At 41.7% G+C, this 17,353-nt stretch overlaps 1 protein-coding gene across 1 annotated transcript in view; it reads left to right on the top strand.

Moving 5' to 3' along the window:
• Positions 1-16,689, top strand: part of PRRG2 (proline rich and Gla domain 2) — a 45,072-nt gene extending 28,383 nt beyond the window's left edge. Inside the window, exons 2-7 of the mRNA XM_075280331.1 lie at positions 328-427; positions 1,677-1,840; positions 10,571-10,619; positions 11,299-11,431; positions 12,655-12,810; positions 15,193-16,689. Coding sequence (XP_075136432.1) covers positions 337-427; positions 1,677-1,840; positions 10,571-10,619; positions 11,299-11,431; positions 12,655-12,810; positions 15,193-15,223 — 624 coding nt within the window. The 5' untranslated portion in view covers positions 328-336 and the 3' untranslated portion in view covers positions 15,224-16,689. The remainder of the gene's footprint in view (positions 1-327; positions 428-1,676; positions 1,841-10,570; positions 10,620-11,298; positions 11,432-12,654; positions 12,811-15,192) is intronic.
• The last annotated feature ends 664 nt before the right edge of the window (positions 16,690-17,353 follow it).

The following is a 17,353-nucleotide window of genomic DNA, read 5'->3' as shown; positions in this document are numbered from 1 at the left end:
GTGCAGTAAATATGGCCTGCTCACACATTGTTTCCCAGATAGGACTCAGTCGTGTGAATATGGCCTTATACCTAAAAAGCCCTGAACTTGCATCCATTTGAATTGATCATATGAGTTGAGAATTCAAACTTTCCATTCCCTTACAGTAACTGGTGAGTTTAAAAATTTTAAACTCCTTTAAAAAAATAAATAAATAAATCAGATTTACATTTGGTTGAAAGTGTTTTTGTACTATAAAATACATGGGCCAAATCTTTCTAAAATTAAGGTTTCTGGCTAAGAATTTTGCTTTACATACTTTGAAATTTGTGCTATTTTATCTAACAGGTTGGCACCATGCAGTGGGCAAGATGCCTCCTTCTAATCCAGGCATTTGTAGTGGCTACTGAATCCCAGATGCTGTCAATATTGAAGTCACGCAAAACAGGTGAGCACAGGTTATATCTGATCAGATCACTATCACCACCTAGATCACTTCTAAACAACTTCTATTCTGTTGTAGGAGCTGTTTGTGACATAGCGAACGTACTTTTTTTTGTGTGTGTATGTCAAAGTGCAATCAACAAAATCAACTTTTAATCATTATGGAAATGAGCTGTTTGGTGTGGCCGCATCTGCCAAAGCAGTTGTATTTGCTTAGGTTTGTCACCTTCTACATAAAGATTGTCAGATCTCAATATGTGGTGACCACAGGTGAAAGTGTTCACTATGGCCCTTAAACAGCATATAAGTGATTTAGATATAAAATTTTTAGAGAAAAGTCCTGCAAAGAGGAGATTTTATACTGAAACCAGTGGAAACCGGGCATTATAGTCTACTGTATGGGGTTCGTGGTTTTCTGAAGGTAACCGCTTTTTCAGTGGACAGGGTCTCCATCTTTCAGGTCCTTATGTGGACCCAAATGGCTCAGACTAAATGCTAGTGTGAATCTAGTGTCAGTGTATTTCGATTGTAACTAATGTTGCAAGTTAATCCTATTTTCTTCAATAGAGCTGCGCTGAAATACAAGCTACAACCCACAGACAAATAGGGCCATTTATGGAACAAAGGACCAATATTTTTATAATTCTGTACAATTCTATCCTCGAGGTTCATCTTGTGACTGCTTTGGACAGACTCCCAGCTGTAATACTCCCGAATAATCTACATACTAATGTATATATACCAATAAATAGCAGGGCTACACCTATATGTTCGCACTCGGATAGGCTAGCATGTATAAAAACAAATCATGCCATGATCATAAAATGACAATTTCATGTTATTTGATGCCTGTGTTTTTGTCAATATGCAAAGCTCTTTAAAGCTGCAAGAGTGTTGTCACTATCTCTTTGGAGCAACTGCAATGCCCTTGTTGCTCCAAAGATTTGCATGTTGGCAAAAAGACAGGTACCTATTCAAGAGGGGAAAATAGTGTTCGGTTGGGGTCACCTGAATCAATTTGGGGGTCATGGTTCCAGTGACAGATTCCTTCTAAATTCCAAATTGGTAATTTGCATCAGAATTATTATTATTTTTTTTAAATTGGGTGAGGGAGTTGATGACAATGCAGTAGTCATTCTTAGATCAGCAAGGATATGACGCCAGTTCATAAGTGATCTGATATTGATGACCTATTCTAAGAAATAAAATTGCATGTAAGGTGCCTTGAATTTTTCCTTTTCTTCTATTTTTAGTGTTCTTAAATAATGAAGATGCCAATTCCTTCATCACCCGCAAGCTGCAATACAACAGTTGGGATTTTGAGATGGTTACTCAGGGTAATTTGGAGCGAGAATGTTACGAGGAGGTGTGTAACTACGAGGAGGCACGAGAATGCTTTGAAGATGATCAGAAAACAGTAAGTGCATTTATTTTGTTATGTCTTTTAAAGTTGTTGTCTATGAACTTTGTCTGGCATGAAATTCCTCACAATATGATTTTATTTTTCCTTGTTGAAATCTTGAGCATTTGCATTGCTTCAAATTGCTTCTTCTTGGGTGATCCTGAGCTAAAAGCTGCAAATGGGGAGCCTTCGACTGTATGTAGATATACAACTCATTGATAGGCCTTAGTAATATTTATCTACTTGCCTTCCATGCATAAACCATATATGTCAAATAGCTTTTAACTCTGCAAAGATAAAATATTACATCATTGAAAGTCTGCAGCTGCATGAAAGCAGATGTTAGTGATAGCCAGACTCCCCATAGTGAAAGCGGGGATGGTGTATTACCATCCCTGTCTTACTGAGGACTGTATACGATTATAAATTGGGAAGCTTCCGTTTTGCTTTCTGCAAGATGCCACATACCTGCAAAAGCCGATCAGCTCATGTTCAGTTCATGTTAGTAGGCTGTATTCTCTCTGAAGCTGTAACCAATATGAATACAAGGGGGAAAAAATCTGCGCTCTTCAAAAAGGTCCAAAGTAAATTGTTTTTATTAACAAAAACTAAAAGTACACACCACGCGTTTCAGTGACAGAGCAGTGAGGAATGACCCACTTCTCCTGGCAGTACTCTTCCATAGAATAGTACTGTAGGGCATTCCTCACTGCTCAGAGCCATTGCTGGGTGGTAAGGAACGCACCTTCTGACAGTATAGAGCTATTGACGGGCTGTCAGGAGGGGCGTTCCCAGTTAGATTGTGAGGAACACTCTTCTGACAGTGGACAAAGATCGGTAATGGCACCGATAGCTTGTCTCCCGAGGCACATAATGTCTCTATTATTATTATTATTATTATTATTATTATTATTATTATTATTATTCTCCAACAGTGTCCTAAATGCATAATAATAATAATAAAAACCTCGCCTATCCCCAATGCTCCAGTCCTGCTACTTGGATGTTCCCTTCCGATGCAACTCCCACCCCATGTGACCACTGAGGCCATTCAACAGCTTAAGCAAGTAACACGGGACATAACTACCTAACTCAAAGCTAACTCAGTGAACTGTCAGCATTCTAGTTGTATACAATACTACCGGTATCAGAGGACATGAAACGTTCTTTTTAATGCAGCTAAAGATATTGATGCCCTATCCTTAAAGGCCTCCAGCGTCTCTCTCCTATTGCTCCTGAACATTGAAATGTCAGGCATGCACAGTAACACTCCCTTCTGAGTGCTACTACACATGCCAGAGCGCCATTTTCTTGTGGACAGTGGAAGAAAGCGCACACGAAAATGGCACTCGGGCATATTCAGTAGCGCTCAAAAGGGAGCGTTACTGCGCATGCCCAACATTTCAATGTGCAGGAGAGATATGAGAGATGCTGGAGGCGGTTACAGGGGGAGAGGAGGAGGAATTTTTGGAGCTCAAGCAAAAGAGGGGGCGGTTTGAAGGTATAACGCAGGGGGTGCACAGAGACTTGGAGGAATGGCCAAGGTAGACGGACAGGCTCATTTACATATCGGTTTTACCAGTATGTAATAAAAAGGGGGGGGGGGGGTCACTGAAAAAACGAATAGCACCTGGATAGCCTTCAGGCATATGAATACCTCAAATGGCCAAATTCTAATGATAGAGCCCCCTTAAGATCGGTAGATCGCTGTCATCTAGCACCCCCCCCCCAATCAACTGGTCACAGCAGCTTCCAGAAGCTAAACAGTTAATGAAGTTGGAAACTGACAACGCAGTCCTCTTTGTAGTTGTTGCGCATAGATCAGGTCCCATTCACTGGTTGCTCCCATTCTCTGTGTATATTTCTCTGCTGACGGTTGCTGTGAACAGCCAATGGGTGATGGTGCCAGGAATCTTACCCCCACTGATCTGATGACATATATGACTTATTCTAAGAACCTGTTTAATATCTTAAGGCTATATAAGTACAGGACCCCGGTATCACAGAACCATACAGCTTGTGATAATTTAAGGAGTGTGTGTACAGGGCATTACAATATAATGGGTCAGTGTGCTAAACGTGAAAAACCATGGAGAGCAAACTGACAGTGCACACATTCGTATGCATGGAGCGTATGCATAGTCCACACATTGCAGAAATGCAGTAGCCACTGTGTAAATGCAGGTGTCAAAAATGCTGTTTTATACAGTTACAGCAAAGTGAATGAGATTTAATTTAATCTTATCCACACATTTTTCCTTGTGGAAAATGCACTGCTGTGTCGTTTTATAAGATGCAGTATGTTAATTATAGTTGCAAAAATGTTGCATTTTCTTCCTCATAGTTTTATATGGATTGGTGGAAACAACGGAGCAAAAATTCTGCTTTAGCTTTTCCCCTGATATGTTGATAACTGTGTGTTGTAACCAGGGTATTACCTTTGCTCTCATTGCACCTGCTATGATTGATAGTTCCAGGCAGTGCACATGTTAATCATATTAGGGATGGATGGAGGGACTGTTTGCTAGAAAGCATGGCTGTTCAATGCAATGAAAGCAATGACGACGCCTTTGTTGCACCAAACTGCTCCTTAGCATATGAGGGGAAAAAAATCAGAATTCTGTCACTGCATCCAATTGCGAAGTCACTGTTCTGGAGACAGACTTCCTCTCATTTTAGTGTACCACTCAATCCATGTACTTAGAGACATCTGTTTTCACTTCCTCATCTAATCCTAAAAAAACTGGTTTGGGAGATTATTTTTGGCAAGACTTCGCAATGCTAGAAAGTGGATGTCATCCCAACCTATAATATGCTTGAAGTGGCTTTGCCTACCAAAACAAATAAACTGTTAAGAAACTTCACTTAGTTTATCTGTGCATAAGTCATAGCTACTTTAGGGTAAGTTCACACCTTAAAATCTGCCTCATAAACCACCTCCTATACTTTCCCTTTCATTTCAATGGAATTCAGTAGCAGATTTTTCTATGTGGAAGGGGGGCGCCACGATGGGATAATGAGATGCTATGTGGAGGGTCCACTGTGGGACATTATAGTGTGTGTAAATGTGGAGTTATACTGTGTGGGGGCCTGGAAAGGGGGCGCTATGCATTGTGGGGGTCAAAAGTTTATTAGTTATTAATATTAGTTGTTAGTCAAAAGTTTGTTAGTTATGCCCTTGCTTGAAATCATTGTCATCATTTTTGTAAACTTTTTATAACTTTAAACCACTGTTGGTATTGATGGTGTACAAAGCGAGCCCCACCCCTTTGTCAACAACTTGAATGCTGTGCTATTGACCACTAGGTAGCATCTAGGTGGTAAACTGCCGGAATTAGAATTAATACCCCGGCACATGAAGTGGGTCCTGAACCCACAATGTGGGTGCACTATTTTTCAGTGAAAGAGGGAAATGACTTGGGGGGGGGGGTTTACAATATTACTGTAGGACACAAATAAGAACAAGCAGCTAGCAGTGCATAGTGTATTACCATTGATCTAAAGGCAGGTAGATAAGTGCAATACACAGGTGTCTCTCAGTGTGGCAGGTTATGTTCTAGAACACAACTAACCTTTGTAAGCAAAATCAATCCACATCACTGTGTATGATGTAACAGCAGGATTCACAGCACCTGGTGAAGGGCGCCAGGAATAGAACAGCAAAGGATCAGAAGCACATCCAAATTTGGAGAACCCAATAGGAAAGGAACCGCACTTACCCAGGATCCACGATGCGTTTCCATACCAGGTTCTTACACCTTACACTTGGAGTATGTTAACCCCGAAACACGTCATGTGTGTACTTTCCTTTGTCATATGGAAGAATAAGGAGTATTATTGTGGAGTTGATCCTGGGTAAACACTGTGGGGTCCTGGGTTCAAATTTGGCCAAGGGAAACAACTGCATAGAGTTTGCATGTTCTCTGATTGTGGGGTTTCCTCTCACACTCCAAAAACATATTTAAAGAGGACCTTTCATGAGTTGGGGCACATGCGGTTTTATATACCGCTGGAAAGCCGACAGTGCGCTGAATTCAGCGCACTGTTGGCTTTAATGATCCATGCCCCGGGTGAAGAGCTATCATTGCCGGTACCGTAGCTCTTCACAGTCAGAAGGGCATTCCTGACAGTCTGCCAGGTACGTCCTTCTTCACAGCAGCGCCTATAGCACTGTACTGTGAGACCGGGGAGGAACGACTCTTCCCTCTGCTCACAGTACTCGTCCATAGACTAGTATTATCAGGAGGGGAGAGGGGTGTTCCTCCCCGCTCATACAATACAGCGCTATAGGCGCTGCTGTGCAGAAGGACGTTCCTGACAGACTGTCAGGAATGCCCTTCTGACTGTGAAGAGCTACGGTACCGGCAACGATAGCTCTTCACCCGGGGTACGGATCGTGAAAGCTGACAGTGTGCTGAATTCAGCGCATTGTCGGCTTTCCAGCAGTATATAAAACCGCCTGTGCCCCAAACTATGAAAGGTCCTCTTTTTAAAGGTATTTAGTGATGTTAGGTTCACACTACCATTCAGGTCTCTGTGCTTCGGATCCGCTTGGGGACCCAAAGAACAGAAACCCTATCTGCTTTGAAAGCGGTTACCCAACCATCTGCAAGGAGTTTGTATGTTCTCCCCGTGTTTGCATGGATTTCCATCCCATATTCCAAAAAAGACATACTGATAGGGAAAAATGTACATGTGAGCTCTATGTGGGGCTCACAATCTATATTAAGAAAAAAAAAAAAAAGTGGTTACCCACAGAAAACCGCAGACCTTAGAGACTAAAATGGGGTCCACAGGGTTTCTACCCAAAATCGGCAGAGAGGAAAGTCCTGCTTACAGGACTATACTTTCGATCATGTTTTAAGCAGAATGAGGGATATGGAGGCCCTAAGTGGTCACATAATGCTAGTGTGACTGAGACCAATATAAGTAATAACATTCTTTAAATAAACTTGTATATTGTATGTGCCATATAATTGGCAACCAATCACTAAGCTGCTTTCATTTTTCAGGAGAAGAATACAAAATGAAAGCTGCACTGCAATTGGTTGCTTTGGGCAACTAAGACAACTTTGCGTTTAGACCATTTCAGTAGAACTGCTCCTTTGTACGTCGGCTGTTGGGGCTTGTATTCCAGGGCTGCATTTTAGTCCCAGTCTTATTTTACTTGTGTCCTGCCCAGAAATTATATTCAGAATGATTGAAATATCCACTAAAATAAAATCTCTGCTCTCCTGGTGTGACGTCACTAACTTCCTCCAAATACTGACAAACCCTCGGTGCCATAGCTTAGTAGGGAATTGTGATTCATCTATCTGCTACTGAATGCAATGGAAGCACAGCCTGAAGAGACCAGCTCCTGTGCAGTCACGTAATCCAGTCCCATTAATGATGGAGATCGGAACGCTGCATGATTGACAGTTCTGGCAGTGTGGTTGCCATGGACACCTGAGATCTGATTGAACTGTGGCGGCAGTGATTTGCTGACAGACTGCCAGATGGCTATTACCAAAACCCTTCTGCAGAGCTCTAAGAAGGGAGAGGCGTTGTATGGGGGTATAATTATGGCAGATGCAATGCAGAACTGGGATGGCTTTTATTTTTGTTTTTCCTGTATTAAATAGAAAAACTGAACAACTAGGGAAAAATAATAAAGTAAGGCACAATTTGATTAGTTTATCTTAATAAAACCGGTTATAAATTCAATGTTAATTTTATTTATATATTAATTAATGATGAAAGCATTTAATTATTTTTAGTTTGCTTCCGATACAAAAATACAGAGTAAGGACAGATGTCTTACAGGCTGGACAAACCATAAAATCTTACCTCTAAAGGATAATCTTTTTTGAGAAGGGGTGGTGACTTTTTTTTTCCCCCTTGGATATTAAGCAGCTGGTAACTGCCTAAATACATATTGTATGTGTACGGTAATGGCATTCATGCAGTGTGCTGTTTATTTCCTTTTATACTGTATGTAAACGGTTTACAGTAAACCATTCATTTTATATTGAACGCGGCATGATTTAAGATTTGACATTTCTTGGTTCTTTCCTACAATTGAGAGATGGTTCGTGACTGCAGGGGGTTTTGTTATATTCCTCGACTGCACCTGTTAAAAATCTCCAAAATTATATTCTTCTAGCTATAGTACAAGTTTAAATGCAGATGTTAAGGATACACATCGGTATTATCTGATCAATTCTACAAATAATTTCTGATCGGATTTGCTGAAAGAGAAGATTGAAATTTTTTGTGTGTGTGTGACCTTTTAAAGATGTGAAGAGCAAGGCAGTTTTTATTCTGTCGAAAAACAAAGTGTGCCCTCTAGTGATAGTTCACCAGAATGCACTTAACGCTAGTCTTCAACCAGATTTGTCTATATGCGGTTAGCAGAGAGATGTAGGGCAATGCATAAGCTTTTTACACATATATTTCCTTTGCTTCAGTGATATTTCACTATGCAGAAATAAAGCTTTCATTCTTTATGCAAGTTAACCAACTATAGTACTCTTGAATCCAATTTCTGCATGTGCAGATGAATAGGTAGCAAGTGCATGTGAAATTCATCTGGTCTAGTCTGTCATGGTGCCCTCTACAGTACTGCTAATGTCTTTTTAACTTTTACTGAAATTCAACACAAAATGACAAAATTCACTATAACGTGAGATTTAAAGAGGACCTTTCACCACTTTTGGGAACATGCAGTGTTATATACTGCTGGAAAGCTGACAGTGCGCTGAATTCAGCACACTGTCGGCTTTCCCGATCTGTGCCCGGTGTAAAGAGCTTACGGTGCCGGTACCGTAGTGCTCTATGGTCAGAAGGGCGTTTCTGACCATTAGCCAGAGACGTCCTTCTGCCTCGCGGCGCCAATCGCGCTGTGCTGTGGAGCGGGGAGGAACGTCCCCTCCCTCTGCTCACAGCGCTCGTCCATAGACGAGCATTATCCGGAGCGGGAGGGGGGAGTTCCTCCCCGCTCCACAGCACAGCGCGATAGGCGCCGCGAGGCAGAAGGACGTCTCTGGCTAATGGTCAGAAACGCCTTTCTGACCATAGAGCACTACGGCACCGGCACCGTAAGCTCTTTACAGCGGGCACAGATCGGGAAAGCCGACAGTGCGCTGAATTCAGCGCACTGTCAGCTTTCCGGCAGTATATAACACTGCATGTGCCCAAAAGTGGTGAAAGGGCCTCTTTAATGATACAAACCTATTATAATAAACCATAGAATAACAATGCAAAATGGAAAGAAAAAGAGGAAGAAATAAAAGAAAAGGTGGACAAAAAGTAAAATGGTCATATGCTGCCAACAACTGACCCAAGTCAAGCATATAGTCCATATATATTGTCGTATTATTGATCCAGAATGAACATTCCTACCCTCTCCTCTATTATTGCCTAATATTTATACTAGCAATGGGCATTCACCCTATGGATCACTCTGCCTAGCTTTAGAGGTTTGAGGCTTTTCTATAATGATATTATCTTAAACCTAGCAGCACTAAAAAATTCTACATATTAGCCATAATGACCCACAATGAATAAGTTTGACTCCAAAGTTTATTAGTGCCATTGTGGGGTGGAAATAATTTCCTTTTTAGACACTTAAGAAATAAAGAGCAAATACAATTGCCCAGGACTGAGAGAGCCTAGGTTCACATCTGCATTGGAGTTTCCGCTGCAGATCCCACTTAAATTGGTGGAGAGAAAAAACCTACAAGGAAACCTGACGGACCCCATTATAGTTTATGGGGTCCAGAGGTAACCACTTGTTAAGTGGACAGATTCTCCGTCTTTCAGGTCCCCATGTGGACGCAAACAACAGAAACCCGAACACTAGCGTGAACCTAGCATGATATACGTGAGTATGGGTCATACCCATGTTTAGCAACTGCATGGAAGTTCACCTGTTGCAAGAGTTGGAGAGACTCAAAGAAGCAGGCTTGACTATCAAACCGGGAAAGTGTCAAATCGCTAATTCAGAAGTGCATTACCTAGGGCACTGTGTGGAGTGCTAAGACCTGAACAAGGGAAGGTGACAAGCAACTACCACTTGACCCATCCCAAAAACTATGAAGCAGATGATGATGTTCCTAGGTACAACTGTCTATCACAGAAAGTTTGTGCCAAATTACTGCTAATGGCTAAACCCTTAGCCCACCTGACCAAGAATAAAAAGCCTCACCAAATTGTTTCTTGGTCCGCTCAATGTCGGGAGTCCTTCGATGCATTAAAAGCCGACTTAGCCAGCTCACCTGTTTTCCAAGCCCCAGATTATGCCCATAGGTTTGTGGTACAAATCCATACCAGCACCTATGGACTGGGTGTGGTCCTGAGCTAGGTGAATCGCTCTGAGCAAGAGCACCCCATCCTCTACCTTCTGTCCAGGGAAGTCACCTATGCCACAATTTAGATGGAATGTAGGAATGAAGTGTGTTTGTGTTTTACTGACTATTGGAAGCAGTAGTGTGTCTAGCATTCCTATTGGTCTTTGTGCATAGAATAGGTGGAGGTGGCGTGTAGATGGGGTGCGATTTACGCTCCAATATGCAGCCAGAGTGAAGGGTGAGCACAAGATTGAGTGAGTGAAGGGAGTTGACCACTGACAGCCGCACTTGCGTCACTTGCTAGGACTGCCCCTACGTGACATTCACATTATACTGTGTATTATATGTATTTGTAATATGTCTGCATAGAAGATGTCTTAAATAATACAATACTGATGTTTTCTTTGTATTTTAGAAAGACTTTTGGAAAACATATGCACACAATGGGCAGGGCGGTAATTCAGGTAAGTGGTTAAAGTTTTTCAGTTGGACATTATAAGGTGAATTCATTAAAGTGAGTCTGTCAGATCCAAAACCTTTCCCAAACCAATAATACTGCTGGGTAGAGGCCTTTATGTTGAGCAGAAATCTAGTTTAGTGGCCACAAAAACATGATGCAATGCAGAGATAATCCTCTTTTTATAGATATTGTGGGGAATTTAGCTCGGTAGTAGCAGTGGTGCGGACCCAACCAGACAGGGACACACAATATGCAGCAAATTGGTTTATTTAGGAAAAAAAAAAAAAAAAAAACAGGAAAATTAAATCCTCCTCAAAATCCGCTGCCAAAACACCCCGTGTGAACTAGCCCTTAGAGTTTCTTGTGGCAGACAGCATAGCATCATAACATTTGTTGAACTAGTTTTGTTTTGTATTGTTTTTATATAACGGCAACATTTTCTAGAACACTGTACACAGGTTATCATTCATATCTGCAAAATCATGGAACGTGTTTCTTCTTGGTTTCTCGATTGTATACGGTGTTCTGACATGTGGTTTTATCTCTTCTATATGTTGGTACAAGTCAGTCCTCATGGTTTCCTGCACAAATTGCTAGCGTCGTGTATACTTGTATAAGATGTGGGTGGTGGTTAATTAGCATGTCCTAATTTCTACCACATTTATTCATTTCCATACTTTAAGGAAACTCCCCTGCTGTGGATGTTGCCGGTTTGGTTGCAGGACTGGTGGGAGGACTCGTATTGCTGGTAATGATAGGTGTTCTCATCATGTACTGTGTGCGTTACAAAGCCAAGGAGCGGACAAGACATGGGAGGTAGGTGTGCCCTATACTTCTAGGTGCATGTGGGATTTTATTTTTGATTGTTTTTGTTTTTTATTTTATAAAGTTGCATTTTATGGATAATGAAACAGATGTCCAATCAAAAGTTATTACTTGGTCCTTATGAATGTTTGGTCATATTGTCAGATTTATTTCTGGGAATTGTTTTGTGATAACATAACTTAATTTAAAGGTTACAGTCAGGGTTTCTCCACCCTAAATTGGTCCCAGGATATGTAGTGTCAAGTAATGACCTTTCCTGTTTCTCCGCACTAAGATTTCTGTTGCTGGAAAGTCAAGTTTACTTTAGCTAATCTTTGGAGCAGGGACAGGGAACAGCTTCATCTAGTCATGCAGTCATTGCAGTGGATTACACCCTGTGAGGCGTGATTGACATGACCCTCACTGTCAGACGTCAGCTTTATACCCTACTTAACTGCTGAAGCTGCTCCCATTGACTAGTTACAGTAAATTTGCATATGCTAATCTAAGGTTTTAAAAGCTTATAACTTTAACTTTTCAACAACAGAAAATTTAGTAAAGGACACCACAGAACAGGTCATTAATTCATTCTACACATACTAACGTAAGTTAAATTTAAAAAATAAATAAATAAACAGGTTCCCTTTTTAATACTAAGGCCTTGCTCACATCTGCGTTGGTATTCCGTTCGGGGGAGTCCGCAGTGGGACCCCCCCAAACGGAATACCAAACACATTTGCAAACACTGTGCAGTAAAAGCACACGGATTCCCATAGACTATATTGGGGTCCGTGTGCTTACCACGAGATCACCGCGGAGAAGAAAGTACTTCACAATCTACTTTCCTCTCCACGTGACTCGTGCAGAGAACTTGCGGCAAGCATACGGACCCCTATATAGACTATGGGTCTGTGTGCTTTTACTGAACAGCGCTTGCAAATGCGTTCAGTAGTCCGTTCCGGGGTCCCCATGTGGATTCCCCGGACGGTTACCAAACGCAGATGTGAACGAGTGGTAAGGCTCCATGTTGCACCCAAGATGTGGCCAGAGCATCAGATTTCACCAGTGGTCACCACCTCCAAACTTAAAGATTTACGGGTCTGAATGATCACATGGAATAACTGGTGCACATGTACACCATAAATGTGGTTTAGAAGTGAATTTGGTGGTGGTAGACTCCCCTTAAGTAATAAATCACCCATTTATTGACCATCTGTTTAAAATTTTGTTTTCAGGGCCCCAGTACACCTCACTAGTAATACACCACTTCCTGAAGCTCTCCCACTGAACCAACCTCCATTACCTGAACCTACAGCCCCAGGACTGCCATCCTATGAAGAGGCATTGGAGGCATCTGGAACATATGATGCGCCCCCTCCACCTTATCACAGGTATTAAAACATTCAGTACTCCTCTATAAGCCTATAGGTTTGGCAACATTGGACCTTTTCAGAGTTCCACTAAATTGTAAAACCTATTCTTTTTCAAGAGTCCATATTCCTTCTAATGTCATGTTTTATGTACAACTCCAGGATTATTTTACTGTGATGTTAAAGGCGTCTTGCCATAAACAACGTTCATCACCTAGCCGCATGGTTAGTGGTAATTGTATAGTGTCCTGGTGTCTGACCACGGTGACCCTAATGATTACAAGAACAAGGACCAACCCGATGAAAGGAGAACTAGTGCTTGTATATGTGTGACCAATACTCTGTTTACTGCTGTGAGGCTGATGGAGTATTGTGCTTGGTTATCTCTGTCAGTCTGTCATGTGCACAGAGGAACTCGCGGACCACAGCAATTGGTGAAGTGCTCAATAATTGGACCATCAGCAATCATACCTTATGATGGTTTCTGGGCATAGGTGAAAAATGATGTTTGTGGAAACACCCCTTTTAACCTTTCAGCTGTATTTTAATCATATTTTTTATAAAAGCTGATTTGCAGGAAACTTCAGATGTTCCAAGAATGGGATCTGAAAAAAACACTTTATTATGGAGGAGACATAACTGTTAACATAACTCGTCCAATATTTGCAACCATCTTTGACACTGTCCTGGAAATATGGTATATAACATAGATGTGCACTGCACAATTTTAGTCATACTGTTCTATACAGGTACACAATATTTTCTCCATTATGTAATACAGAATCAGATTGGATATATTAAGTACCGAAAAATGCCCATTCTGCAACTCACTTGATAAATACAATATGTAGTAATACAGAAATATGCCAAATGCAAATCTGGCTTAGACATGGGGTAATGTCTAGCTCTGCACCCTATATAGCTATAGGTCTGTTAAAATCAGCAAAATGCATATCTTTTTTTATAACCGTGGCAGCAGAAAAATACTTAAAGGGATTCTACCACTAAAACACTTTTTTTTCTAGTTACCACGTCGGAATAGCCTTTAAAAAGGCTATTCGTCTCTTACCTGTGGAAGTGCTCTCCGCCGCACCGTTCGTTCAAAATACCGGTTTGTACCGGTATGCTAATTAGTTCTCTCGCAGCGATGGGGGCGTCCCCATTGCAGCTCGAAAACCGACCGCAGCGCCGCCTCTATGGTCTTCGGTGTCCTCCCCTTGCCTCTTCAGCGTCTGTCGGACGCCTGCGCAGTACGCTCTGTTCGGCGAAGATTGCCGAACGTACTGCGCATGCGCGAAATTGCGGTCCCAGCCATAGTGCGGGCACCGCACTTTCGCGCATGCGCAGTACGTTCGGCAATCTTCGCCGAACAGAGAGCATACTGCGCAAGCGTCCGACAGACGCTGAAGAGGCAAGGGGAGGACACCGAAGACCAGAAAGGCGGCGCTGCGGTCGGTTTTCGAGCTGCAATGGGGACGCTCCCATCGCTGCTCCTGCGATGGGGACGCCCCTATCGCTGCGAGAGAACTAATTAGCATACCGGTACAAACCGGTATTTTGAACGAACGGCGCGGCGGAGAGCACTTCCACAGGTAAGAGACGAATAGCCTTTTTAAAGGCTATTCCGACGTGGTAACTAGAAAAAAAAAGTGTTTTAGTGGTAGAATCCCTTTAAAGGGATTCTATCATTGGAATACCTTTTTAACTAAATACACGTAGGAATAGCCTTAAGAAACCACCGTTCGGTAGATATTCCAAGTTTTCGTCGTTATGCAAATGAGTTTTCTCGCAGCACTGGGGGCGTTCCCCTGTGCTTCTTGAAAACTTTTCAGTGACGCCTCTGTCTTCTTCTCCGCCTCCACCTCCGCCTCTTCTCTTGCACTCACATCGTGTCTTCATCCAAAAGCGCTGATTACACGTGTCCATCGGCCATTTTCCTGTGGCCAAATGGAAGAGGCCACAGGAAAATGGCCAGCGGACATGCGCAGTCAACGCTTTTGGATGAACACGCGATGGGAGCGCGAGAGAAGAGACAGAGAAGAAGACAGAGGCCGGTGCTGGAGAGTTTTCAAGCAGCACAGGAGACACCCCTAGTTCTGTTTGAGCGTAGGGGAACGCCCCCAGTGCTGTGAGAACTCATTAACATAACAACGAAAACCGGGAATATCTACTGAACAGTGGCACAGAGAAGACTTCTAAAGGTAGGAGAAGAATAGCCTTTCTTAAGGCTATTCCTACGTGTATTTAGTTAAAACGATATTATAATGATAGAGTCCCTTTTAAAATAACAGCAAGTTTCCTCTTTGGTACAATATATCTTTATGATGGGGTCACTAAGATCTTAAGATATTTGTTGTCAATTACTAAAAAATAAAATCAATGTTGGTATTTCTTTTTCCACAGGGGTTCTGCCAGATCAGATCATCCCAGTTGAAGTTACAGAGTCAAAATGGGTTTTTTTGAATTTTTTTTTTTTTTTCTTGGCATGACTGAAGATGAATATTTTGTTTGGAGCAAAATGCCTTGTCTATGGATTTTAACTACTGAAATATATTGTTACCAAAGAGAAGACCACTGAAGCGGCATGGTGGATTTTATTAATGTTTACGCTCTACTGGAAGCAACAACTTTGTCCAGACCCCAGGATACGGTCTCGGTAGCTGAAGTTGTAATTGAATAAGAGCTTGTTATCCATTGCACAGGCACAGTACTACTTACTCTAAGGAGGCCGATTTACTAGATGACTTGAATTTGTATAATTCTCTCCCTCTCTCCGTGGCTTGGAATATTCTGTGTAATGTGTGAAAATGAAATTTCAGGGATATTCGATGAGGGAAGACTCTTCATTAAAGCCAAAAAAGCTCAAAAATGTCAAATGTTCCAGCTGGTATCAGAACCAGAAGGGGTTTTTGTGCCCAGTTCTTGCTTACTTAGAATGGTTTAGTTCAGCTCTGCTGAATATCTTAAATGTAATTGCTTCAACTTCACAACAATATCCAGCAGTGCTATAGATTCCTGAGGAAATTCCATTAAATCTGTGACAACGTGACTTCACAAGTCGGTCTCCGCATCTGGAAGCCACTGGTTCTCTCATCTAAGACCTTAAAGTTTACCCTCAAAGCAGCGCAATGTCGGCCACATCACCATGAGGAGGGACCCAATGAAACTCTATGCTGTGAATACCTAATGGGTGGTGGTATGGGTACACTGACTCACTGCCCACTTGGTCTTTTAAACATATAATGGAGCTGTCAACAAAAGAGAATCTCTTCAATTTACAAGGCTGGAGATGTATCAAGTCACCAAGCTGACCATAGACATTAGTTTCTGAATAGATGTGATGCAGCACTTACGTTGATGGTTTGCAGTCATGATCCGGCCATCAGCTTTAATGACTAAACTGCCCAATCAGGAGGAAATCTAAAAAAAACAAAAAAAACTTCTGCGAATCTGCGCCAGTTTGGCTTTTGATTGGTCAAAACACTTCTGTTTTTGTCTGACTTCTGGGCGTGAATTTCCAACATGGCTGATCTATTTTTGGCAGACTTGAGTCTGACATTGACATTGTGAACAGTATTTTTTTTTTATAATGATCATTGGTCATTTCGGGCGACAGAACACTAACATATATGGCCACCTTTAGTCTCGTGCTGTTGGGACTATTTTACTACACGTATTTCTGACAGTGGTGCACACAGGATATCTTTGTAAGGCAGGGAAACGGGACCCACTGTTTTAAGGCAGTGTCATGTTCCCTTACTGTTTCGACACAGACATATGACAGATGTTTCAGCCATAGCTGGTCTTTGGGTCTGTTTCCATATGCCACTAAATGTTTTCTGTCTTTTTCTTATATTTTTAATTTTCTTGGCTTGTACTACAAACACATTTCACTGAAAAGTTGCCTTAATTAAATTCATATTTTTAAATAAAGATAATTTGGTAAGAAGGTTTATCTGTGTATGGTGTTTTCCAAAAACATAAAAAATCTGTACATGATTATTATCATAATGACTATATCATCTCTGTTAAATATTACAACCAGCAAACCATCTTTGGATTTTTGGCACTATTGTTTGTTCGTTTTTTTTTTTGTTTTTTTTTTGGGGGGGGGGGGGGTGGGTTGTAGATTGAGAACCCCATGTAGGACCACAATGTACATTTTTTTTTCCCCTATCAGTATGTCTTTGGAGTATGGGAGGAAATCCACGCAAGCACGGGGAGAACATACAAACTCTTTGCAGATGTTGTCTTTGCAGAATTCGAACCCAGGACTCCAGCGCTGTAAAGCTGTAGTGCTAACCACTGAGCTACCATGTTGCCCCAATTTATGGCACTATTGTGTGGTGACACAAATTAAATACTGTGTAAGTTGTCAAACAAGGCCCGTGTTACATGTTCTTGCGTCTGCAATGAAGCAATCTGAGGTAATTGCCATAGGCGGTGCCTCATTGCATGAACTGGGGAACAGTATTATTTTTTTAATTTAATATTTCCAAATTACTGACCAGAAGCAAAGGGAATTTTTAAGACCTAGCCTTACCTGTTATATTCAAATGATGCC

The sequence above is a fragment of the Leptodactylus fuscus genome, chromosome 6, assembly GCF_031893055.1.
Source record: "Leptodactylus fuscus isolate aLepFus1 chromosome 6, aLepFus1.hap2, whole genome shotgun sequence".
NCBI lineage: Eukaryota > Metazoa > Chordata > Amphibia > Anura > Leptodactylidae > Leptodactylus > Leptodactylus fuscus.
The sequence above is the reverse complement of the archived record's forward strand: the minus strand, read 5'-3'. Positions and strand labels throughout refer to the sequence as shown.